General features: G+C 34.5%; 2 protein-coding genes across 4 annotated transcripts in view; one reads left to right on the forward strand and one right to left on the reverse strand.

Moving 5' to 3' along the window:
* LOC110031793 (DNA-directed RNA polymerase II subunit 4) overlaps positions 1 to 13,493 on the forward strand; it is a 33,354-nt gene extending 19,861 nt beyond the window's left edge. The window contains exon 8 of the mRNA XM_020735192.1: positions 13,232 to 13,493. Within this exon, the coding sequence (XP_020590851.1) occupies positions 13,232 to 13,309 (78 nt within the window). The 3' untranslated portion in view covers positions 13,310 to 13,493. The remainder of the gene's footprint in view (positions 1 to 13,231) is intronic.
* A 1,508-nt stretch (positions 13,494 to 15,001) lies between these two features.
* LOC110031744 lies at positions 15,002 to 16,794 on the reverse strand. Of its 3 annotated transcripts, none has more exons than XM_020735111.1 (2): positions 16,418 to 16,794; positions 15,002 to 15,620 (listed from the first exon to the last, which is right to left on the reverse strand). In XM_020735111.1, the coding sequence occupies exons 1-2, from the start codon at positions 16,479 to 16,481 to the stop codon at positions 15,187 to 15,189; spliced, it is 498 nt and encodes a 165-aa protein (XP_020590770.1). In that variant the 5' UTR covers positions 16,482 to 16,794; the 3' UTR covers positions 15,002 to 15,186. The 3 variants fall into 3 exon arrangements, with proteins under 3 accessions (XP_020590770.1, XP_020590771.1, XP_020590772.1); XM_020735112.1 differs by having other exon boundaries at positions 15,004 to 15,620; positions 16,261 to 16,450; XM_020735113.1 differs by lacking the exon at positions 16,418 to 16,794 and adding an exon at positions 15,761 to 15,813 and having other exon boundaries at positions 15,004 to 15,620.
* Positions 16,795 to 25,863: the final 9,069 nt, after the last annotated feature.

The raw sequence follows: 25,863 nt of genomic DNA on the forward strand, positions 1-25,863 counted from the left end.
TTGTTTAACTCCTGTATCAATGAGCCCCTGAGAAAATATTAAACTTACACATAGATTTGTAAAATAACTAGCTAATCAAGATGAACTCACTGAAACGCCCATTGTACTGGGTTCATCTTGGTAAGAAACGTGGAAATGTGTTTGGTTTATTAATGTTTGCAGCTGCTATTTGACATGAGTCCCTCGGCGAATATGCTTCAACTGTCTAATTCAGAATACTCTTGCTGAGTTGATTTATATGTTAGACAATCAGCACTGTAATAGATGATACCAAGCACATTGAAGAACTCGAGTAAAGCTAGTATTATGCAATCCAGATTAATTTTGTAATGTGAAGGATATAGCTTCTTTAAAAGCAAACTCATCAATCGGACAGCAACTTATTGTATCTTGTCGTAAACTAAAGCAGGAACTACATGATTATTATGCACTTTTGCAATTAATTTATTTTATAAAGATGAGTTCCTTGATGCATTTAGTGCCTCTTTTTATGGACCATATCTGAGCGCAATGCCTTGTCAATCCCAAGTCATTAGCTCAAATTATAGTCTTTTTGATATTTACATTCATTTGTGTCCAAGATATCATGATTTTAATCCATTAGTTATAGATTTTTTAAACTTGTTTAAAAAAATTTGCAAAAAATATATTTAACGCTTCAGGAAGCACTCAATTGAAGGAATAGAGAATTAGAATTCTCAAAGCTGAACCCAAATAGTTGGTGGATAAGGCTAGTGATAATTATATGATGTTGTTCTTTGCTTGATTATTTAGTGATATGAATTTTTAGATTTTCTTTTATCTTAGAATGTAGCAAATTGCCTTTTTCTCTATACTCCTTTCCATTTTTCTGTCGCACACACGCCTACTACGATTATTGAAGGGGTTGAAATTTTGTCCAGAGACAATAATTTTATACAAAACGGGATGGATTTCCACAAAAATTAGGGTAATTAAATATTTGATTTCAATAACACCAAACAACACAACTCAAATACATAAAGATGAGCACTTATAATTCGAGAGGTAGGCCATCTCTCTCAAACCCTGAACTCAAGGCCGCAATCTTTTGCACATCCCAACACAAGCATAATAAATCCTATTTATTCCCCACAATAATAACTAATAAAAGAAAATTTCCCTTAGGCGCCAGTGTAATAATACTAACCTCCCGAAAGACATCCTATCAAAAAAAAAAAAAAGAAACTGCTACTGAATCAAGTCGTATGGATCTCATATGACGTCATTATTTGACAATCCATTCCATTTAATCAGAAATTCATAGTGACTCTCATTAGTTTGAAATGTTGTTTTGTGTACATCATTTGGCCGCATCCGAATTTGTTGGTACCCCGACTTCAAGTCACTCTTATAGGATTCTTTAGCCTCAAACAATTCGTCCAGTAGCTCATTTGTCACCGGAATGGGAAATGTGTCAAGTACTGTTTTTTTATTCAATACCCAATAATTCACATAGAAACACTAACTCCCGTCGTTCTTCACTGGCATGAGAAGGTGCTTTCACTAAACTGTTTGATCCTGACCTCCAACATATCTCATATCAATCTCTTGATTTTGTTCTTTTGTACCTGGGGGTAGCAATATGGGCACACACTGATAGGAGAAATCTCCAGTTTCAGGATTATTGTATGCTTGAGTCCGCTGTCAATTCTTTGACTCGATCTGATGACTTTAGATCCACCTAAGATAGTGTTGCCTTGATGTTGTATGAATTTTTTTGATTGCTATCGCTCGCATCCGCTCCATGGCTCATCTTGAAATGGGCCTCCATGATGTCCTTTATAATGAATTCTGACATCTTGTCCAAGAGGAGTACCCTCCAGAGGGACATGAATTTTCATATGCTCCACCCAAAATTTCGAAGAGCCATTGTTGCTTGCTGAAAAATTTTTTCATTATCCGATTTTGATGGGATTTAAATCATAGCCTCGTCGATCATTCTTCTTATTTTTAAGAGCACATCGACCATTTAGGATAATCACACACATTCAATATCTCTCTGATTGACTCCAATGTTAGGCCATTTTTACCACTCTTAAGACAAAGGCTGGGACCGACTAGTTCATAGTAAACAAGAGAATTATCAAAGAATACTTCTAGCTCTCTGGAATCCACTAGAATGAGGGAGAATCATGGAAGAAATAGTTCTAATTGTTTTCTAACAAAGCTTGTGAGGTCTTGGAGTCAGTATGGAGCTTTTTTTGTGTGATCATTATGATTTTACCATGATCCAATCCTCTTTACCCATCAATGCTCGCTAACAATATTTTGCCCAAATTATAAACAAATGAAAGCACCCCCGAGGAAATGGATGCATCAACAAACCTAGCAAATGATATACGAGCCGCCAAAAGACCAAGGACTTCGATGTTGGTCATGTCATTTGTCTAATCATAGATATATCCAAAATTAATGCCCTCATTGAGATCCAAAGCATGTTAACGATGCCAATTCAAGTTGACAGGTTGTGTTTAGTTCTGAATGAAGTTGACTCAACTCAAGTATGCTTTGGTCCAAATTGACCAGATTATTATATGGATCAAAACCATTTGAACCCAAACCAGACTCAAATCAAACCTGCTTAACTTGAACCATACCTATCTAAACCCATTTATTATGCAGTTCATGTTATTTTTTGGCATAATGGTCATTTTGCTGTTATATCCGATTAACTTGAATATGGTCCATTTGGCTTTCCTAGAATGAACCCAAACAGTCAATTTTGAGTTATTTGGTTTATCCCAAGCCTGACCTAAATAATATTTGGGTCTATAATCTTTACCGAATTTTGACCCGAATGGTAATTGAGTCAATCTGAATATGGTATTTTTTAGTTCAGCTTGAGTTTGGTTATTTTTTTGACACCTTTAAATACATATACATTCTGATGGCCTAAACCACATTAATCCATTTTTCTGCTCAAATTGATAGATGAATTAGGTCTCATACTAGGATTTCATATTCCAATATAAGAGATTTTGCCGTAGTCCCTCCAAATTTGGTTGGACTTAACTATTCATTGATTTATTTAAAATCAACGTAAATTGATATGAAAATCGATGCTCCTACATTAATTGATATGATGAACATTTTAAGCATAATGAATGCTTGAATGTTTGGATCTGTTGCACCGTTCGGGTACTGAACTTTCTGAACATGTCAGCAGACAATATTTGATGGCCATCTTTTCAAGTCATAGGGATATTGACATTTATGTTTTTTTTTCTGAAAGAATAGACTGCGGAGAATGACGAGCGTTTGAGATTTGTGCAATAAAGGGGGTTGCACAGAAGGGACTGTTTGGGGATTATCACACAAACCAATGTATGGCAAGCAACGGTAGTTATTTTTAAAATATTAAAAACGCCTTAAAGTTGTTTTATTTAAAAAAAAAACAGTACAGATATTAAACGAATATGTTAAAAAAACAATAAAAAATTAAAAATGATCCCTAACGGACATTTAATTGAGGGATTTGCCAAGACATATTGGTTCAAAGTAACTAATTTTATAATTCCTATTTTTGGCATATAAATTGCGTAAGGGATGAATTTAATAACTGCCGAAGGTTCTGGCAGATAGATTTTTCTTGTCTGTGTGATATTTTAGGATATTCAGCGTATGCAGGACAGATTGGAAGCTAGCTTTATATCTGCTTACCCTCTTTAATCCTAGACCTGCATTTTGATAATTTCTGCTCAAATTTTTATCTACAAATAAGTTTGTATGCCTGGAAAATGTGCAAGGTATAGTGATACTACAAGTTTAAACAATTGAAATTCATTTATAGCGAAGCATATCTATATGCTTGTAATTGGAGATCAAATTTTTAGTGATATTTAGAGAACACTTTGGTGACAAAGTATTGCTAGACCTCTCTTGTTTATATAGTTTCGATTCTTCTTAAACAATACATCTACGTGATAAATTGAAAAAAAAAATGGTTAAAAATATTCTAACCAAACTTTAATCAATGTAGGTTTCAGCATTGCTGGATTTAGTTTGATAATGTGTAATATATGAGTAACCAATCAAAACTTGTATTGTAGTTATCTCAAAATAAGTCCAACGGCCTTGAGACCCACATGATTGAATTTTTACCAAGATATGCTGACCCATAATTTTTGTTAATAAATTCATTACAAAGAAAAGTTTCAAGTCAAAGTGAACCCAAATTTGATCAAGTAAAATCATTAAATTCCTCATATGAGTGCAATGTGAGTTTTGATTACTCAATTTATATTCAACTCAAAATTAATTTGATAAGTATTTAGATCAATTTTAATCAAACTTTGATCAGGATATTTCAATTTGACGCATGAGTCTCTTGCAGGGGCATTTATGCAATCTCTGTTACAGTACTGCAACAGTACGCCAATATCAATTTCGTGACATGGACCTTACGAGAAGCTTACTAGTGACCTTGAACCGGTTCAAAACAGCGAATTGAGGGCAGGGTGACTTACCATACATTGGTTTACCGCCTCCTTGTGAGATGGGGCCCACTTCTATTTACCATAGGTTATATATTTTCTTTCGCGTTTAGATTTTTAGTTTTTTGTGATTTTTCTGTCAGGGTCCCTCATGTCCCTTCTAGGGTTTTATTCGAGGATGAGTGGTGCTTTGGCTGTATCTCACTCCGAGTTGATGACTATCCTCTACCTTCCTATCCTCAGCAACCTCCTTGTAACTGTTGCCATAGCTGTAACTGCTGCAACAACCCCACCCGAACAACAACTTTGCTGTCTCCTGCAGCCCCACACCTCCCTGCCATCACTGTTCCAGCCTCCCTTTTTGCTATCCCCTGCGATTCCTGCGCTCTTGCTTGCTGTCATAGATGTTTGCGCCAGATGTTTGCCTCGTGCTTAGCATGCCAGGAGAATTGTTTTTGCGGGATTATATTAGTTTGGTAAATAAATAAAAACAACTTAAGATATGTGTGAATGTGCTTAGGGCGCAACTCCTGAAACCAAAGATCTCGAGTAGCCGTTGGGATCTTCTTCCAGGACAATTACACTGAGTCATATTTGTTCTGAATGATATCTCAAATGACATGAATAGTCTGGATTGGGAGGTAGAACCTAAAAAATAACAAATTATTAGTTTTTTATTCAATTAAGAAAGTAAAAACATTACAATCAATATCTAAAAAAAAACTAACGTGTTGCCAACAGGCTCAATTCGGTAGCTGCTGCCTGTTGACTCCCGAACTCAACTTTGCTGTAGTCGGGGTGGAGTTAGGGTTAGGGTTAGGGGTGAGGGTTGGGCGACCTCTCCTGACGTGCTTCTTCGTCAGATAACGTTATGCTCTACGTCCGTTGCCGGAATGCATCTAAACTAAGCCTTCAACTTCACTTCCATGTTTGCCTTTAACTCCGACCTCATTTGAGTAAAACGAGCCCCCATCTCGGCAGCAAATGCGACAACGTATCTGGAGACCTCCAACTCTGCATATGCACTGATGGAGGAGTGAGCACCGTGGACCAAGGACTGTAAACTCGACCCTTCTTCTTCCCTCCAGCAACCTCCCTCCACATGTCATACTAGAAAAGATCATGATCTCGGATCGTAATACTGCCCAATATCTGCGATCGGTTCTCCTTCAGCTATTGAAATCTCTCCTGGAAAAAAAAAGTTGTTACATATAGTTAAAGCTAGCATGCATCAATATCAAATTAGTTAAGCTCGTGAATTAGCTGGACCTCACTAAATCTATTGTTGATCTAAATTGGTCGTCTGCCTCTTGTGGGTGCGCTCATGTACATCAACAGCGGAGGGCTCCCGTCTCAATTTCCCAGTCTGTCCATATTACGGAATGGTTAGATTATATATTTGATCTATAGTAAAATTTAAAAAAAAAATGAAATCTTGTTAGCCTTCGTTTGTATTCTTTGTGCGGGAGCGCCCCACTAGTATGCTTGGAAGGCCTAATGCCTCCACAGTCTGACCGTTTGTTTTGTTTCACCTGCTTCCTATTCTTCAGGTACTCTGAGAATCATGCCCTGAGCAGCGTTGCTAAAACATCCTTTCCGATCCACAAAGGATGCTGCCACGATTTCCAAATATTGCTTAACATGTTCCGTAGACGATCACTGTCGTTGTGCTTGAAGTTACGCCATATGTGTCTCATGCTCAGGGCGCCAAGAGAATGGTTTATGTGGGATGATATTAATTTGATAAATAAATAAAAACAAAATAAGATATTTTTGAATGATATGTACCGCAAACTCTTGAAACCAAATGTCCCGAGTGGCCATCGGGATCTCTTTCCAGGACAAGTACACCGAGTCTTATTTGCTCCGAATAATATCTCGAATTGCATGAACAATTTGGGTCGCGAGGTAGAACTTGGAAAAAAAAAATGTTAGTTTTCTATCAATTAAGAAAATAAAATCATTAATGTCAAACGTGTTGCCAATAGACTCAATGCAGTAGTTGCTGTCTGTTGACTTCTACCCTGTAGAGGCATCATGGGCCTCTGTCGAATTCAACCCCACAGTCTGACCGTTTGTTCTGTTTCACCTGCTTCCTATTCTTCAGGTACTCTGAGAATCATGCCTTGAGCAGCGTTGCTAAAACATCCTTTCCGATCCACAAAGGATGCTGCCACGATTTCCAAATATTGCTTAACATGTTCCGTAGACGATCACTGTCGTTGTGCTTGAAGTTACGCCATATGTGTCTCATGCTCAGGGCGCCAAGAGAATGGTTTATGTGGGATGATATTAATTTGATAAATAAATAAAAACAAAATAAGATATTTTTGAATGATATGTACCGCAAACTCTTGAAACCAAATGTCCCGAGTGGCCATCGGGATCTCTTTCCAGGACAAGTACACCGAGTCTTATTTGCTCCGAATAATATCTCGAATTGCATGAACAATTTGGGTCGCGAGGTAGAACTTGGAAAAAAAAAATGTTAGTTTTCTATCAATTAAGAAAATAAAATCATTAATGTCAAACGTGTTGCCAATAGACTCAATGCAGTAGTTGCTGTCTGTTGACTTCTACCCTGTAGAGGCATCATGGGCCTCTGTCGAATTCAACCCCACTCAGTTAGGGTGGAGGTAGGGCTGGGGGTAAGGGTGGGGGTGGGTGCAATAGTGGGGTGGGAATAATGGTTGGGGCAGCGATGAGAGTGGGAGTGGTGGCAGGGGAGGGGGCGGAGAGGGGGGGCAGTCCTCTCCTGCCATATTTCTTCGTCAGGTAAGGCTGTGCACCCCCCCCACCCACCTCAAGGAAGGAGGGAGGCTCTCTCTGCCTCGAGTTGACATATGAAACAATATAAATATAATTAATTAGCGCACATACTAAAATAATATATAATAAACTAAAAATAGAATAATATGCAATAAACATAAAATACAACAGTATGTAGTAGACATGTAGACAAAACTATAAAATGAAAGGTACAACTATTAAAACTGAAAACACAAAAGTACGCAATAAACTGAAAACGAAGCTGTGTAGTTGAACCCACAAGCTAGTCAAATGAAAATAAAATAGATGAGTACTAAATAATCGAATGTGAAATTGTAAAGTACAATCTACAAACTTAGGAGACTAAAGCTTTAAGTTTTAAAGTAATTTACCCATCTTACTCGGCATCAGAGTGACTGGAGGATGTAATCAGAATCTCTTCTTCAAACACATCTCCTGAGTCGTACTCATCGCCGGTATTAATTTCTTTGTATTCGCCACTAGCATTCTCTAGATTGAGCTCTTCATTGATAGCATCAAGTGAAAACATAAATCTGACATTTCAGTTTTTTGATGAGCGAGTTCAATATTATTTTGAATATGAAAGTTGTCTTGGTTTACTCGATATCCAAACTGCCCAGTCAACGCTATCTCTTGCTCTATGGGGATATCAAAGATAGTAAACCTGACTCGCCTGTTGTGCTAGGATGAAATGATCAAATTTAACATGCCTTTTGTTTACTTTTACTTCTGCGGTATTATATGGTTGGTTTATCTTTGTTCCACGATTAGGAACTTCATCGAACCAAACACGGTTAAATAGGATTACACTTCCTCCAAGTGCCAAGATAAGATAGTTCAACTTCTTCGAGAATCTCATATGAGTATATTTCATCGTCTGATTATTGCTTGTTTTAGGGCAAACGCCGGAGTTACAAGTTTTTTTTTTCTTCAATCCAGAATCTCGTATGAACCCTGTACCCATATACATCGTAAATTTGTCAGATTTTCACGATGCACATAGATCTATAAGCTCCTGATCCGTTACTCAATTTCTTCAATCATGAATTTTTTAATATATACATAAGACTTGTATTAATGCGAATTCACTTGTCATATGAGAAACAAATTTGTCAATTTTAACTCACATGCATTGTAAACTATTGCGTAAAATTATTTTCGATCTCTTTACTGATGTCATCTTCTTCAAATGAATTTAACGAATCAACGAATAAACTATTCACACATTGAAATGTTTTTGAAATAGCTCATCATGACATTTTTTAGATAAATGATTGAACAACTATAATAAAAAATGTATTACTCAATACAACAATTGAGAAGAAGAAAAGTATCGTTGCTTGAAGTTCCTGATCATTAAGAACGTGATGTGCACCTCACGTTGTTTCACCTAATTGCGGTAAAACAGAAAGACTCTATGATGACACCAAACTCAATGATTCTTTCATGGATTCTTCCCCGAAATAGTATGAGCATAATTTTTTTTTGTAGTAAATATGTTTTACATATCGATTCTTCTGGCAGAGCCTTATCCTTCACAATTTTTTTCAGTTTATTAAAAAGTCTAAAAAACAAATGTTGCTTATCACAAATTGATAATATTATTTATAAATGAGTGATTAACTATCTATACCTAAAATAATTACCTCTCAAACAGATACATCCAACGGTATTGTATTGGACCTCCAATTAATGGTTTGTGGGGTAAATGTACATACTGACGCTTTTTAGTCTGAAAAAATTAGGTGAATATTCTTTCGAGTTTGCAATACAAGAATGTTTGCTTCTAAGTAACGTATGACGTAAAGTTTCAAACGAGCTGCACATAGTTTACTGAAGAACATTGATTTCAATCAGTGGATTAAGGCAAACAACTAAATGCGGTTGACATCAAATTTTGTCGAAAAGTATGACAGTCGTGACTTCATTCCAAATATTTTTCATGCATCCACATTAACAAAATGACTCAAAATTGAAGCATACTCACTCTAGAATTTTAGCGAGTGTAGCTACTCACAAATTATTCTTCATTGGGACAAAGTAAGAGAATATTTTGCTTTGGTCTTAATGAGTTTGTCGACAACAGTTTCTTGGATTTCCAACTCCCGTCTTTTGCATATCTTCTTCAAATCAAGTCTGCTATTCACATTATCTTCGTTGATTGGTAAAAGATAATCATTACTTGGTCTAAAGATGAAATGCGAGATGCAACGTCATTGTCTACCCACACCTTATTGGTCGGATATGTTCGTAAGATTTTGCTAGTTACAACAAGATCATCAGAGGACCGCCACATCTTACAAGCAAAGATCAACTCTAGGTTCTTACATTCATAGTACATCAAGGGAAACATCCAAGTTGACCCTGCATGAGGAGACACTAGTTAAGAGGGGAGAAAAGGAAGAGCCAACCAATATTTTTGAAATCATCTCAGGGATTTGGGTATATTGAATCAGGTTGTGTAAACAGGCTAATGATCTTTATTGATCAGCGAGCAATTCAAGAAATAAGTAGCGATCCAGGAGAAGATGAACATTTTAGAGAGGATTCCTAACTTTTAGCCAATGAGGAAAAGACACAATTGATTCTAGTTGAACCCAAAACAAAAATTTCAACTGAGTTAACAGTAGATGTTGTAGACGACAGGGAGTTTGGGGCAATGAACGTTCATGCAAAGTATGAGATTGTGGTGCCTCAAAATACCGTTTTGTAGCCGTTGAGAGGAACATCAGTAAGATTGACATTGAGAAGCAGGTACCAATTAAAGGCAATCTCAGGTAAGAGAATTTCTGAATTTTCAGATGTATTACCTATCTCCTAAGTTGACTCACTGAGGACGAGTAGCACTGATTATCAATCAGGAAGGATGAAAATCAGACAGTTAAATTAAAAGTTTTCTATAATTAGAAGTTTTCTTATTTCCAATATCTTTATTCTGATATATTTCTCTTTTAACTGAATACTGAATATTTAGATTAGGTGAATATTTAGATTAGGAATATATATTATTAAATTACCTAAAATAGATTCTATGCACTTTATTTTGTACCTAAAATAGATTGTAAGATTGTTATTTAATGGAATGAAAGCAAAGGGAAAAGATGATTGAGCCTATTCAGGATTCAACCTATTTTTCTCAAAACTTTGACATGGTATCAGAGCCAAAATTTTGCCCTAACCACTGATAACCATTGGAAAACGGTCAAGACTCCTGCCGCCTTCTTACGGGAAGGGAGGAACTATTTTTTTGCCTTATTCTCGCTCGTCTACTTTCTCTAAAACCCTCATCTTCTTCATCTGCGCAGCGCGACTGCTGCGTCTGCTTTGTCTGGACTGTTCGCCTTCGCCCGACCTCAACTATTCGGTCTATTAATTGCTTCGTCATTTCCGTCTACTGCGCTCGTAACCCCTACTTTGTCTGCTCCATCTTCGACCGGTCCGCTCTACCTATCTCGCGCCGTCTAGCTGCCGGTCTCTGATCGAAAGCTATACAGTTATATTCCTTCTTCTAGGGTTTTGTGTAGATTGTTCTCTGGATTTGAGATGTAGGGTACTGTATTTCTTATTCAAGATCTGGAGCAGAAGGTACAGGCTGAGGGTTCGTTACTTTTCGTGAGGTTCTTTGATCACGAGGATCTAGAGGACTTTGGAGGCCGCTTCGGCGATGAGCTATCAGTCATACTCTTGGATGGGATTTGAGAGGTGGTTGTTCAAGGATTCCTCATGGATTTGCGGTTAATTGTAGGCGCATGAGCTCTAACCTGCAAGTTTCGCAAATCGACACTCCTTAGATCGATAACTTCGGCTTCGGCAAACCATAGATCTCTTGGGCTTCGACACTATTGGGCTTCGACATTCTCAGACTTCGACACTCTTAAACTCTCTCCGGCTTTGGCACTCTCAGGCCTCTCGGACTTCGATGCTCTGCTCTCTCGGGCTTCTACGCTCTCAGGTTTCGGCCTCTCGGGCTTCGACACTCTTGGGCTTCGGCCTCTCGAGCTTTGACACTCTCTGGCTTCGACACTCTTGGGCTTCGGCACTCTCGGGCTTCGACACTCTTAGGCTTCGGCCTCTCGGGCTTCAAAACTTTCAGGCTTCGACATTCTTAGGCTTCGGCCTCTCGGGCTTCGACACTCTGAGGTTCCGACACTTTCAGGCTTCGACAATCCGAGGCTTCGACACTCATGGTTTGAGGATTTTTTGTTCTGACAATGTTATCAACTTCTTGTTGGCAAATTAATGCTTCCTGATCAATTAACATCAATTTGAGGGGGGATGTCAATCAGAAAGGATGGAAATTAGACCGCTAAATTAAGAGTTTTTTATAATTAGAAGCTTCCTTATTTCCAATATCTTTATTATGATATATTTCCCTTTTAACTGAATATTTAGATTATGAATATGTATTATTAAGTTACCTAAAACAGATTATATGCATTTTATTTTGTACCTAAAATAGATTGTACGATTGTTATTTAATGGAATGAAAGTAAAAGGAAAAGGCATCGAGCCTATTCAGCATTCAACCTATTTTTCTCAAAACTTTGACAGAAACCAACAATAAACCAAAATAATAATAGAAGAGGGGAATGACAGGAATGGAGAATTTTCCACAGCAATTAGGACAATAAAATATTTTACTGTACTGGCATAAAACAACAGAATCCCAAATACATAAAAGATAAACCTACAATTTCGAGAGGTAGGCAATTCTCCCCCAAATAATAACTCTTAAGATTAGAGATAACAATCACATGCCTTAATCCTAATCATATTACACCTTATTTACACCAAACAATAATAATTAACAAATGACTAAATTGTCATTTTATTCTTGCGCCTAAAATAGATTTTCAAATTATTTGGCGGACTCGAGATAGGTTTAGTGGGACCACTCAACTCAGTGGGGCACAAGACAGAAGGCACCGTAGGCGTCGATCTAACATTACTCCCCTACTAATAAGACACCTTGTCCTGAGGAGGAAGAAAGGAAACTATTATTGGATCAAGTTGTAAGACTCCCACGTGACGTCATAATTTGACAATTGATCGGGTCAATTCAGATTTCAGTCTATTTTTTCTCAAAACTTTGACACCCATTCATGGATTTATCACCTCATTGTCAGAGGCGGTGTGCTCTTATTTTTCCTAGGCTATATATTTGCTTTTCGTATCTTAGATTTTTAGTTTTTCATGATTTTTTTTTTCAGGATAACCGTCAGCATCCCACTCTCTCTTTTAGGACTGTATACGAGGACGAGTAGCACTCCAACTGTATCCCGCTTCGAGGTGGTGACTATCCTCAACCTTGCCATCCTCGCCAACCTTCCCGCTGCCGCTATCATCACTGTAACGGTTGTAGCCAGTCCTACCCGGACAGCAACTTTTCTATCCCCTGCAGCCTCCCTATTTGCTGCCCCTTTAGATTCCAGCGCTCCCGCTTGCTGCCATCGCTGCTCCAACCAACATAAATCCTCTCCTGTTTCCACCAGCTGTTACCCATCCCGGACCACGCCCCTACCACCTAACCGCTGTCCCATCCCTTCTACACCGTCTCCTTGCTACATATCCACCCTTTCAGCCTATGCAAACCTGAATTCCACCTTCTTGCTGCCCAGACAGCGAGGACCTGCTGCTCCGTTGCATATCCTTCTACTTTCTCCACGCTCCCACCTTACTGTCACCATTACAAACCCCAACAACCCCACCATCAGTTGCAATCTTTACTGATTTGAGTTGTTGTGGTCATTTGTCGCAATTTCAGATTTACATGTTCCGTGTTATTGTAATTTTTCCTTTCAATCGTGTGGCTGTAACTTCTCTATTTGAATTTCAGCTGGAATTAGATATTTTTTACTCGTATTGGCATGATGTGCATTATCAAAACGCATCAATTTGGAGATGAATTTTGTTAGCAAATGCCTCTCATTGATTCCATAATATACTAAATTTGAAATCTGAACTTCTTAAACTGCTTGTGTTTGCAGACCAAAGGCCGGTCCCTTGAAGATGATGCAATTGAGAAAATGCTGAACGATCTCTCTTTGATCAAGAAATTTGAATAGAACCAAAGAGGAAATTTACATTGTTTATCATTGACGGACGTATTCTTCCTTGCTGAGAATGGCCTTAATGCATGAAACATAAAATAGAAGAAATATTAAGTGTCTCTAAACCTAAATGTGAAATTCCTTTAATTTTTTTGTTGTTCAGCAACATCCGGTACAAGATATTTCATGTCATGGTAGATTCAGTTAATTCATTTTTGTGTGATTTTAATATTTAATTTTGTCACTAATTAGTTATTCTATAAAGTTAATAAGCATGCTAATGCATGAAAAATGTCATAATATGATTATAAAAGTAAATTATTTGGTGTGAAATTTGATGAATTTATTCAAAATGCAATTGAAAGCATAATATGAATTTTTTTGAAAATATTTTTAGAAATAAGTTAAAATGAAGTTTATATCAAATTTTTATTATCTAGGCTGTATATGTGCTATATGAGAGGCTGTTCTACATCAAAAGCATTCCATAATAATAGTAAAAAAAAAAATAAACATTATCTGAGCCCCTCATATAGAAATATGTTAAGTATAAAATATCTATTCAAAATAATAAAACAAATATCATGTGTTTATCTATAAAATGCCTCATAATGTTTTACAAAATATAATATTCTTAAAGTAAACTATTTAATTTTTAAAGCTTTTTTTTTAATAAAACATTTTCAAACATTTTTTTTTTTTTTTGTTTTTCTCCCTGAATTGAAGGAAAATATTATATCCAAACATTGTCCGGAAGACTGGATCGCACCACACGACTGTGCATAAGGGTGCGGTCCACACCATTGTTCGAACGTACGGACGATGCGCATAATATTTTCTCGCTCACCGAAAGCTTTTCTCACCAAATAATTTACCAAAAATATGGAGGAAACCTTGAAACATCACAGAAAGAATAGAAATGATCATTTCAAAATGAAGAAATAATTTCATAAGAATTGTTTCCACAGCCTTTTGTGAATCACCCAAAAAGATAGGCTTCTCCTTTTCAAGCAATTTGCAAAGAGTAACTCTCAAATGAGAAATTGTTTTCTATAATAAAATGAAACTGAAAACAAAATGTCAGTCTTAACTGGTAGCTGTAAGGAAGTTGCATGTGTGAGCTTAAATTAACATAATGACATGGAAATAATACGAATAATATTAACTAAAATTAGACATAAGATAAATTTAATTAACAATCGACTTGAAATTTTTTAATTTCATTTAAAATTGAGTCACTTTAGTTTATAAATTTGATCCATTCTCATCCTGATTTACTCACTCCTTAACTTACTTTATCCCCTCTCTCTCTCTCTTTCTCTCTCTGTCTTACTCTCTCTCTCTACATATATACATATTTTACTTTTTTTTATTTTTTAAAAGTAATGACTTGAGGCTATTATACGAGTCCCGACCATCCCGATGCGCGTAACAATTCGAGTACCACACCCTCCACCGAGTGGAATCAAACCCCAGATCAGGGACTAACAACTGACGAGCAGATGACCGAACAACTGATGCGGCGGCGCTATATATATATATATACAATCACAACATTAGCTCATATAGCTAAAAATTCAAATTCTATCCAAGGTCAGTTGCCTTATTTACAGAAATAAAAGTTATGACTGACAAAATCAACCTTCAAAATGGTATTGGATCTAAAAACCAAAATCACACCACCATTTGCTCATAAAATTCCAAAAAAGACAAATATATTATTGATATACTTGCTTAACATATATAATCCTCCAAAACACGGAATCAGGAGCACAAGCTGCCTCCAATACTAAACAAACCAGGATGCATTTCATTAACAACCAGACAACTTGATCCAAGACCTTAATCTTTACCTTCTACATAGCAAAAAAACCAGGCAGTATATATCTTCTTCACTTTTCACCAAACTTCACCCTCCTCATCTTTGACCCGCCATGGATGAAAATAGAATCACCATTCCCTTCTTCTTTAGAAACATCCCCTGTTTCAACTTTATGATTTTTCCTTGAACACCTTGAAGAACATTGGCTGCTCTTCTTCTTCTTCTCCTTCACTACACCACCAACATCATCATGCCAGCACTGCTTACAAGGTGTGCCAGAAGATGCATCAGATGCCATGGAATCATCATCATCATCTTCTTCCTTGGCTTCATCTTCTCCACTGCTTTGAACACTAATGGTGCCACTCCCAACTTCATCATCATCATCACCATTGCTAGTATCTCCATGCATGGAGGATGATGCGAGGTACATGGTCCATCCGGATTCACTGCTGCTGCAGTCCTCTGCTTCTCTGCTGAACTTGGGGGAAGATTGGTTCATGGCTACAGAAGATGGAGGATGATGAGAGTGGGATATATAAGAAGGAAGAGAATGGCGAACAAATTAACCAACTTTAAACAGGAGAGAATTAAATAAAGTTAGAATATAATCTTAAATAAAGAGACACCCGAACAAGGCTCACTTCAATGCACCACACTGCCTCTGTTCACCACTGTGCATCAAAAAGGACAGATGTCCCAGGCTAAGAGACAGAAATCCCATGAGGAATTCCTCATAGAATTTCTATAGGAATATCTATATATATATATGACAATATATACATTTTTCATGTGTAAATTTTTTAAATATCAAAAGGTTATAAATATAAATATGAGATGTTAGGTGTTAGATGTGAAAATGCATAATTATAAATATATAACATCTAAAATTTGAAATATTAACATAAAATGTAAAAAAAAATTGTACATATTTATAAAATTAATATTTAATTTAGATAAATTTAATATTTAAATTTAATTAAAAGTATTATTAATATGAACTTATCTAAATAAAAATATAAAATATTAGGTCATGATAAAAGTTAAATATAAAAATTTTGTCCAATAAAACCCAGCCCAAATAACACAAATGCATACAAAACCTGCATCATTAAATACAAGAAAACAAAAGAAACCCCGCCACCTGGAAACTAAAAGAAATCTTTGAATCCTTCTGACAGTTCATCAGCAGAAGGAACCCATCTCATGGGAGGAATAAAAGAGATCAATGGAGAGAGAAACAAAGGAAGAAAGAGAGAGGAAGCAGAAGGGGTTCATTTGTTATAAGTGCAAGAAATCACTTCCTTCTTTAATTCCTAGTCTGCCATGGAGGTCCAGTCTTCTTAAATAGGAAAGACAGCCCATCTTCTCCAGCTCTTGGAACCTTTTTATCTCCCCATCTTTGTCATCATCCCTATTTACAGGATCCAATCTTTGCCCTGCCCTCCATTCTTTTATCTCTTGTCCTCCTTCAAAACATGGCAAACTCTTCTATAATATTTCAAAAAGTTGGCTTTTTTGCTTCTTCTACAGCTCCACTGCTCCTTCAATTCGCTTGACATGTATCCTCCAATATTTGGACATGATGGCTTGCCATAAATTCAGAATATTTCTAGCTGTTTTAAAATCTGTATAACATTTCTTGTAGGAAAAAGGCTTTGTCTTCCTAAGCTTCGCATGTGACCTCAATAAATTGTGAGCAGTAAATGGAGAGAGTGATTTGAATTGTGAAGTCTTTTTGTTGGACAAGCAGCCCTATAGCTTCTCAATTGTAGGCTGTCACTTCTTTTTGAGAGGCATTCAAAGCATTCCCTTCCACCAAATCTTCCTTGAAGATCTGTTTAACCTTCATTACATTCAACCACAATACCAATATATATATATATTTTTAACATAAATCATTATTTGGATATGTATATATATATATATATATATATATATTAAAAGGAATGACCCGATCATCCCTTAGTGTGCTAAATATTCGAGTACCACATCATACACACGAGAGGATTTGAACCCGTGATCTGCGGTGACTTACGACCTTCAGGGAGATTGCTCTACCAATAGAAAACAAAAGCTCACCCACACACGCACGCGTGCACATACACGCACACACACATACTGAGATCAGTTGTTTAGGCATCTGCTTGTCAGTTGTAAGTCCCCTTTGGTCTGGGGTTCGATTCCCCCAGGTGGAGAGTGTGGTACTCAAATTGTTAGGCACATTGAAAATGACTGAGGCTTATATAATAATCTCAGGCCATTCCTTTATTTAATATATATATATATATATATAGTGAGAGTGAAAATAGTGGAGAGCTAGAAGTGGTAGAGAGTACAAGCTAGCAAGGTGGCAGCACATGCAATTTTTGCTTACAGATTCAGGATAATCAGCATGTGGATGGTGGTTGCCAAGTGAGACCCATACATTCATTAAATGTTTAATTAATAGATCTCTGAAGCAATAAAAATGCAGCATATAAAGAAAAATTTATGACAACTTATATGGAAGATATATGAGTACAAATTTGCTTATGAAGACACATAATTCCTTCTCATCAGTATAATTATAAATTGATTAATGTTTTTCTGAAGATCTCATGGTGTATTCATTGGAATTTATCTGGAAAATTGTGCATTACAGATCTTTTAAGAGGCAATTCATTTATGTTGACCGATGATAATTTCATCACACAACCAATAATATTTTCTTATAAATCTATCAACAAGCAGCTGAAATTTTGATCCCATATATCATTTCTTTCTACTGATTAATGAATCAGTATGTTATGTTTGGGAGTAGTTGCTTCTAATGCATCTTGAAGAGGGGCATTTGGACTTCATGGCCTCATGAGAAGGAATTATGTGTCGGGAAAACTAATTTTTTTTATAAACTCAAAATCACAAAATATATCTCTTAAACTCACAAAAACTATATTTAGAAGCTTGCACAACCTTTTTTTGGAAGGAATATTACGTGTGTTGCACATATATGCGGAGGATGGTTCAGATGCACTTAAAAAGGCATATTAAATATTTTTAGGCCCATCTGGACCATTCTTAGCATATGCGTGCAACACACAATATTTTTTCCTTTTCTTGAAACTCTATTCATAATCCATAAAAGTATGGGGTATTTATACATATTTAGAAGTAATTAATACTATACATTATTTATTAACTAAACTAATCTCAACTCTTCATTCTTCATCTACCATACCTACCACACACACATGAATCATGTCTCATATATTATTGGTTTTTCAACATATCAACTTTTCAACAAGTTTAATTATTCAAAACAAGTTTATTTCTAACTCGGAACAATTTTGATTTCTAACACTCTCTTAAACTTGATTTATATTTCCAAGAATGTTTTGGAACTTCATAAACATTTCTTGCTTTATAGCTTAGTACGTAAATATGTCTGCCACGCGCTCATGAGACATCACATACTTCATCTCTACTTTTTTTTTTGTTGCAACACTTTCTCTTATGTAATGATAATAAGTATCAGTGTGCTTGCTTCTATTATGAAAGATAGGATACAAGTGATAATTTATTGTCAATGTGTATCTCGATGGACACCTCTTGTGAAAATCATAATTCTTTCAATAAATTTTTTAGTTAAATAGCATGACAAACACATGAAGTAGCTTAATTTTATAATTGTTATAAAAAGAGTAAAATAAATCATAGTTGTTACCTTTAATATATCGAAGTCTTCTCTTAGTAATATTGAAATGAGTTATCGCTTCCATATAATGATTGATTATTCCAACTGCGCAAATAATATCTGACATTGTACATGTAGTGTAGACTTCCGACGAGAATTTTATAAAGAGTTTGATCCAACTTTTCTCCGTTAACATTTTTTGGATAATTTAACTCCATATTCCATTGGTATTCAAACTGGATTAAAACATCCATTTTGAATCTCCTAAGCACTCTATAACATAGCCTTCTTAAGCGATGAAGATGTTTGTATCTGCTTGCCTCACTTCAAAACTGAAATAGTAAGTCATAAGTGCAATGTATATCATTTCAATTTCCTTAGTCAGTTCTTTCTTTCTCAAACATTTTTAAATTATTACATATGAAAATCAAGTCCTCTATATATAAACACTCAATTAAAATATTTTTTTCTTGAACTTTAATATAAACTACACGCTCATATTAACATTTAATAAGATTTTTACTTTGAAATCAATTCAAGTATTTCAAGCTTTCGGTGCTTACTTTAAACCATATAAGGCATTCTTCAATTTTTAAATTTTTTTTTCTTCTTGCAATTTTACCTCATGTCCCAAAGGTTGTTTAATACGGACTTTTTCTTCAAGATCTATATTTAAGAAATTAGAATTTACATCCATTTGATGGATCTTCCTTCCTTATTGGGCTACCAAAGAAGTTATTATTCTGATGGTTTTAAGACGAGTGACATGAGCAAATACCTCAACATAATCAATACCATATTTTTATTGTATCTCTTAGCCACCAATCTTGCTTTGTATCTCTTTATACTTTCTTTAGCATTCCTCTTCACTTCGTACACCTATTTAACTCTAATTTTCTTGTGACTTTGTGGAAGTGTAGCAAGCACCCAGGTATTTTTGTGATTTCCTTAATTTTTTTATCCATAGTATCTACCCATTTCTTACTTTTCACTACTTCTTAATAGTCTAAAGGTTCACATTCACTTAAAAAAAAAAGTAATGCCACCTTTATTATTAGTTACCTTATAAATATCTTGTAAACGTCTAAAATACAATATCTTCTCATTTAACTTTCATTTAAAGGTGTTATTGATGTTGATCATTCATATGTTCTTGTTGAAATTAATTGAATCATAGGTTCCAATAATTCTTCTCTTACAATCTCTTTGATTTTTTTATTCTCATTTTGTTTCTTCCTCTTCAAAGTAAGGAAGAAAACTAAATTCATATTCTTGTGTTCTCTAATTTCATATAACTTTTCATTAAACTCCACATCTCAACTAATGAGAGTTTTGTCATTATTGAATTATAGATTTTGTAACCTTTAGAGCTTGAGCCATAGCCGATGAATACATACTTTTCACTTTCATCATCAAGTTTTGTTATTTTTTCGTCTGGAATGTAAGCATATGTGATACTTCCAATGACATTAAGGTGGGAGATTTCTGGTTTCCTTCAACTACATGCTTTTTGAGGGGCTTTTCAAGTTCACTTCTTATCTAGGAGTGATTTATTAAATAAAATGCACAATTAATTGCCTCAACCCGCATTCCTTGGGCATTCTTTTACTTTTGAGCATGCTTCAAGCTATGTTGTGATTTGTTCTATTATTTCACTCTACCGCTTCATTTTGTTGGGGAGTTTTCGGCACAACTAAAGAATGATGATTTCTATCATTTTTACAATACATTTGAAATACATTGGATGTGAATTCTCCTATACAATCAAATCAAATGGTCTTAATGTTAATGTCACTTTCTTTCTCAACAAGAGTTCTAATTTTCTTAAAATTCTCAAGCACCTTTGATTTCTCCTTAAGAAAAAAACAACCATGTTTTTTTCTTGAAAAATAAATAGTAAATAGAAAAAAAAATATATGCTCTCACCAAATAACATTGGTTTAATAGGGCCGCAAATATCGGTGTGTACAAGCTCAAGTAGCTTCATGACTCTTGAAGTTTGCTCATTTGAAAGTGTTTTTGAGATTGCTTTCCAAGTAAACATTCTTCACAAATTTGATCTGGTTGATTGATGTAAAATAAGCCTCTCATCACCTCTTTTGTTAAAAGTTCAAGACTACCAAAGTTGAGTTGTCCATACCATAAACACCACAAACATAATGAATTACTATAACAAGCTCTTAAAAACATTGTAATATCATACTGAATACCAAGAAGAAACATTCTATTTTTGACATAGGAACCTTAGCAATCAACTTCTTTCTATGATCTCTTAAGAAAAAATATTTTCTATCAAGTGAATATAATATCATTTCTCTAATAATTGACTTATACTCAAACGATTATTTTTCATATTTGGGACATAGTAAGAATTTGAGATGAATTGATGACCTTCATTCTTCAAACGTATTAATATTTACCTTTACCTTTTACTAATATTTTTCATCCATCTTCAAATGAGACATTTCCTCTTATTGCTTCATCAAGCTCCACAAACATGTTCTTTTCTCTGCACAATTGATTGCTTGCACTAATTTCGAGACACCATCTATTTGTTTGGTATTTATCTTTTTCCTTGTATGTTTATGATAAATTTCTTTCTTCTTTAATATGATCTTCTATAAGGATGGTTTCACCACTTTTTTCAAATTTCTCTGTCATCACCAAAATAGGAATTATTATTATATGCACTTCTTAAGTCACTACCTTGTTCACCACCATGTTCTCGGCTATGCTCTCTTCTACTTTAGCATATAACATTGTTGAAGCTTTTTTCTTTTAAATTGAGCTGAAAAAGTTGCATCATTGCTTCTTATTGTTGTTTCTTCATCTTGTATTTATTTTTTCATAAGCTTGCAAAGGAGCTAATTATAGATTCACACTCATTGTTTCTATAACTAGTTGCTTCAATATTATTGACAATATAATCAAATTGGGGATTAGCAGAGTGGAGAATTTTTTCTATAAATTTTTTTACTTCACTTACATTTTCACTATTACTTTTTGATTGATTAATAATAGTTAACAATCTGGAGAAATAATCTAAAATTAATTCAGATTCCTCCATGAATAAAATTAAGCTCGAACTTACGGATAAGAGTTTGAAGGAAAAAACTTTTTAACTTGCTCTACTCATTTTTTTCAAGTTTGAAGCTTCTTCCATGCTTCTTTCTTTGTGGGTTGCACTTGAGATATTCTCGAATCAATTTTCATCTACCTATATGAGATAAAGAGAATTTTTGTCTTAAATCTTTCAAAGCTTCACTTTTTATGATATCCTGCGCATCTTGTGTTCATAGTGTTGTCTTCATTTTGATGCTCTAATTATTGTAATTGGGTTCAGTAAGCATCTAAACTTGGAAGGGAATCATTCCTCCATCTTTAATCTTTCTGATACCACTTTGTTGGAAAAAACTATTTTTTTTATAAACTTAAAACCACAAAATATAACTCTCAAGCTCACACAAACTCTATTTAAAAGCTTACATAACTTTTTCTTGAAACTTTATTTATAACCCATAAACGTATGAATTATTTATATAAAGTAATTAAAATGAAACATTATTCACAAACCAAGCTAATTTGGACCCTCATTTTTCACCTATTACACCTACCACACAGACACATGCATCACCTTGCATAACATTAAAATTTTAACATATCAACTTTTCAAATAGTTTAATTATTCAAAATAAGTTTATTTCTTGAAACAGGTTTAATTTCTAACATTGTAATGAGGCTTCTTGATTTATAAGTTGTGATGTAAAGAGTCAAATTTTCTTTAAAAAAATTAATATAAATGGTCATATAATTGGTTGTGCTAAAACACTGCATATTAATACACATGACCTATTTTCTTCAAAATTTAGCATTTACTTTATGGTGTTATCAGGTGTAGTTGTTTACCTACTTATTTATATTTTATATTTTATATTATAGTTTCACTTGGAATTTAAGATTTAATGACATATTAAAAAGCCATTTAAATCTATTTCCCCTTCTTGGGTTATGTGATAACATTAAGTGGTATGAACTAAGAAATCTTAGATAAAGATTAAGTAAAGTGTCAAAATGAACTAAGAAATCTTATATAAAGATTAAGTAAAGTAACTTTAGTCTCATAGTCTAAAAATATTAAATTAGTCATCATACTCTTTTATTAATGGTTAAAATAGTTTTTTTTTTAATATATGGGAAATATTTGGGCTCATATTAAAAAAAAGGATCAAATCAACTCATTTATTGATTATGTGAGTAAAATGATCTCATGCAAGGAATCGATAGACCATTTTAGCAATTTTTCTATATATATTAATTTCATATCTTAGAAACATATGCCTATATGACACCTTTCAGTGACAATAGTACATCGAAAGAATAATTAATAATTTTTATTCTCATGGTTGATAACATCCCTTTTGACTTCCAAAATACTATAATATTAAGATACTTATAAACCCTTGATATGAAAATATTAACACACTATAATATTAACATACTTGTTTATAATATTTGAAGAATGATAAAGTAAAAGGGTATGAACTGAAAGAATAATTAACCTCTGATTTGAACCCATTTAATCAATGAGTGAACAAATTCAGTTCAATATCAGATACACTTCTTAAAACTCTTTCAAAATTACAAGGTTACCCTTAAACCCCTAAGGGCTTGGTAGTGAATTAGGTTTAATCTAAATGCATTCGGGGATTAATTGGAAAACACATAATTGATAATGAAGCACCTTAAAGCACTCAAGCTCAAGTCTGAGTATAAATCCTTCAAGTATTATAAACATGCCCCAGGTGGGGGCTCACTCACTTAATTTTCAATTGAATGTTAAAACCATTCATGTGTCTTGAATTCATGAATTAATTAAGACATTGAGCACAATTAAAACACAATAGAATCCTAATGTCAGAGGGTTGATCAATTCAACAATATAGTAAGACCAAATGAAATTGAAATAGTCCAAGAGATTCTAAAGTTTTTTAGAGTCGATCCTTGAGCACCTTTACAAGATTTTGGACATTTTAGAGGACATTTGGGCTTACCTAAATTTGTTGAGGAAAATCATCCTTTAAAGGAAAATTAAACAAAGTGAAATATTTTAGGGCCCGCCAAGATATGATTCGAGACCCTTTAAATTAAAACTCATAAACAAAAAATATCATGTTTCAATTTAACCTACAATAAAACCCAATGCTCCAAGATCTGAGCTTGAACTTTACACTCAGATCCTCCTGGCAATTGGGGAAATTTTTAAATGCCACATATGGATCATTGGGCTGGTGCAAGTTGGCGGACTTGGTGGCAAGGGTGATGATGAGAACAGTATCTGCATATGTGATGAGTAATGTATGTCCTAGACTTGTGAGTGGGTCAGGGATTGACATTATTGTCCACTAACATTTAGTATAAAGTTACCCCTCATTTTCATGGGTGATCAATTATCCTAGCTTGTCGGTGTGACTGAAGCATGAATGTTTGATTTTCAAAATACAATAAAAATGTATTTTTGAATGAGAACTTATATTTTGTTTGTTAAATGATTGCAAAATTCAAACTACATTTTCATGACAAATTAAAATTCAACTTTTAAAATGTTATTTCGAACAAACTCATGTGTCAGTCATACAGATCGGGTTGAGGACCGTCCTTCTATGATTGCCTGGTTGGTAGTGTTTTACACTATGTTGGGTCTCACATGCATGATACTTACAAGCTGCCTATAGAGTTCCTTCGGGAAGAATGCAAAGGGCTTTGGTTCTAGTTTTGAGCACCCCCATTACTAAAAATCTTACACCCAACCTTGATCTTTTATATGTGACATTGCATTTTATTTTATTTGCTCGGGTTTTCTTACGACTTGTTTAAGTTTTCCTCTAATTTTCTTACAATCTTTTTAAATTTCCTGCACATTACTATATTATGTTGTACTAACCTTACAGCAATGGCAGGAATCCTCGGTACACATGTTTATTTTACATTTACCAATCTTTACTGTATTTTTCTGTACCTTTTTACTTCTTTTACTTCTCCATTTATTTATAATATTTGTAAGGGCCCTAGGGTAGACAATAGTAGGACATATGCTAGGTGGTATTTCGCGGCAGGCCATGACTCAACAATATGCATGTTCACACATAAAACTCAAACCCTAAACTTGCAATCACTATGATGAGAAGCTTAGAGAACGCCTTCCGGAAACCGAACGACAAAGGACTTCCACTGACGAATCAAGACCCAACATGAAACAAGATCTATTTCAACTAAAATTTTCTTAGTTTAAAATAACATAACTCATAAAATTTTGAGGTATTTCATCTAGCACAAAGTAAATCCTGATATTATCTTTAGGTTTTTGCACAACCATGTAGTACAATATAAGTCCCAACTCACTTTAGGCTATGAGGTAGTCGTTTAAAATAATGTAAACCCTTCTATCTCTGTAGGCTATTTGCATGATTAAGTATCATGCAAGTACCTAAATAATAAAATTGTCATGAGTGAAACATCAAATAATATAATTTTCAAAATTGAAGCCAAATAATATGATAGTTTGGGAAGTCACTGATATTATCCTCAGGATCTTTGACCTAATCTAATTTTCTTTCTTTTGGATTCTTAAAATAATTGTTTCTATTTGGTCATTTCCCATTTGATTTTCCATGTCTGGTCTTGAAAACCTAAAAGTTGAATTCTTGAAGACAAATACCTTTGATAATCGGCGAGAGTTATCTTAAGTGACTTCGATCATTTAAGATGTAATTAACTATAGAGGCTTGCCCTTATAGGAAACTTGGAACCCATATAATATAAACTCTATTTAATCTTTATATTAGGTAGAGGAACTTGTGTTCACAAAAAAAAGGTTCGCAGACCAAACATAAGTCATAAATTCTTCAGTTTATATAATAGAGTCTGTTGTCAAGTAACGTGTCTATTCATCGGGATACGTGCATTACTTATAGTGTTGTGTTCAATTACTTAAACTATTAAAATGATTGATATCTTTTTAGTCTCATTTTTTAAATTAAAATATATTTTTTTAAAGTTATATATATATATATA

This window comes from Phalaenopsis equestris, unplaced genomic scaffold (genome assembly GCF_001263595.1).
Source record: "Phalaenopsis equestris unplaced genomic scaffold, ASM126359v1 Scaffold000840, whole genome shotgun sequence".
NCBI classification, from domain to species: domain Eukaryota; kingdom Viridiplantae; phylum Streptophyta; class Magnoliopsida; order Asparagales; family Orchidaceae; genus Phalaenopsis; species Phalaenopsis equestris.

Excerpts from the sequence above, each read along its gene's own strand:
- LOC110031744 (XM_020735111.1), bottom strand. The coding sequence starts at position 16,481 with ATGGGCTGTCTTTCCTATTTAAGAAGACTGGACCTCCATGGCAGACTA. Across the intron at positions 15,621-16,417 it reads ACTAGGAATTAAAGAAGGAA|CCATGAACCAATCTTCCCCC; the intron begins GTGATTTCTTGC and ends CATCTTCTGTAG.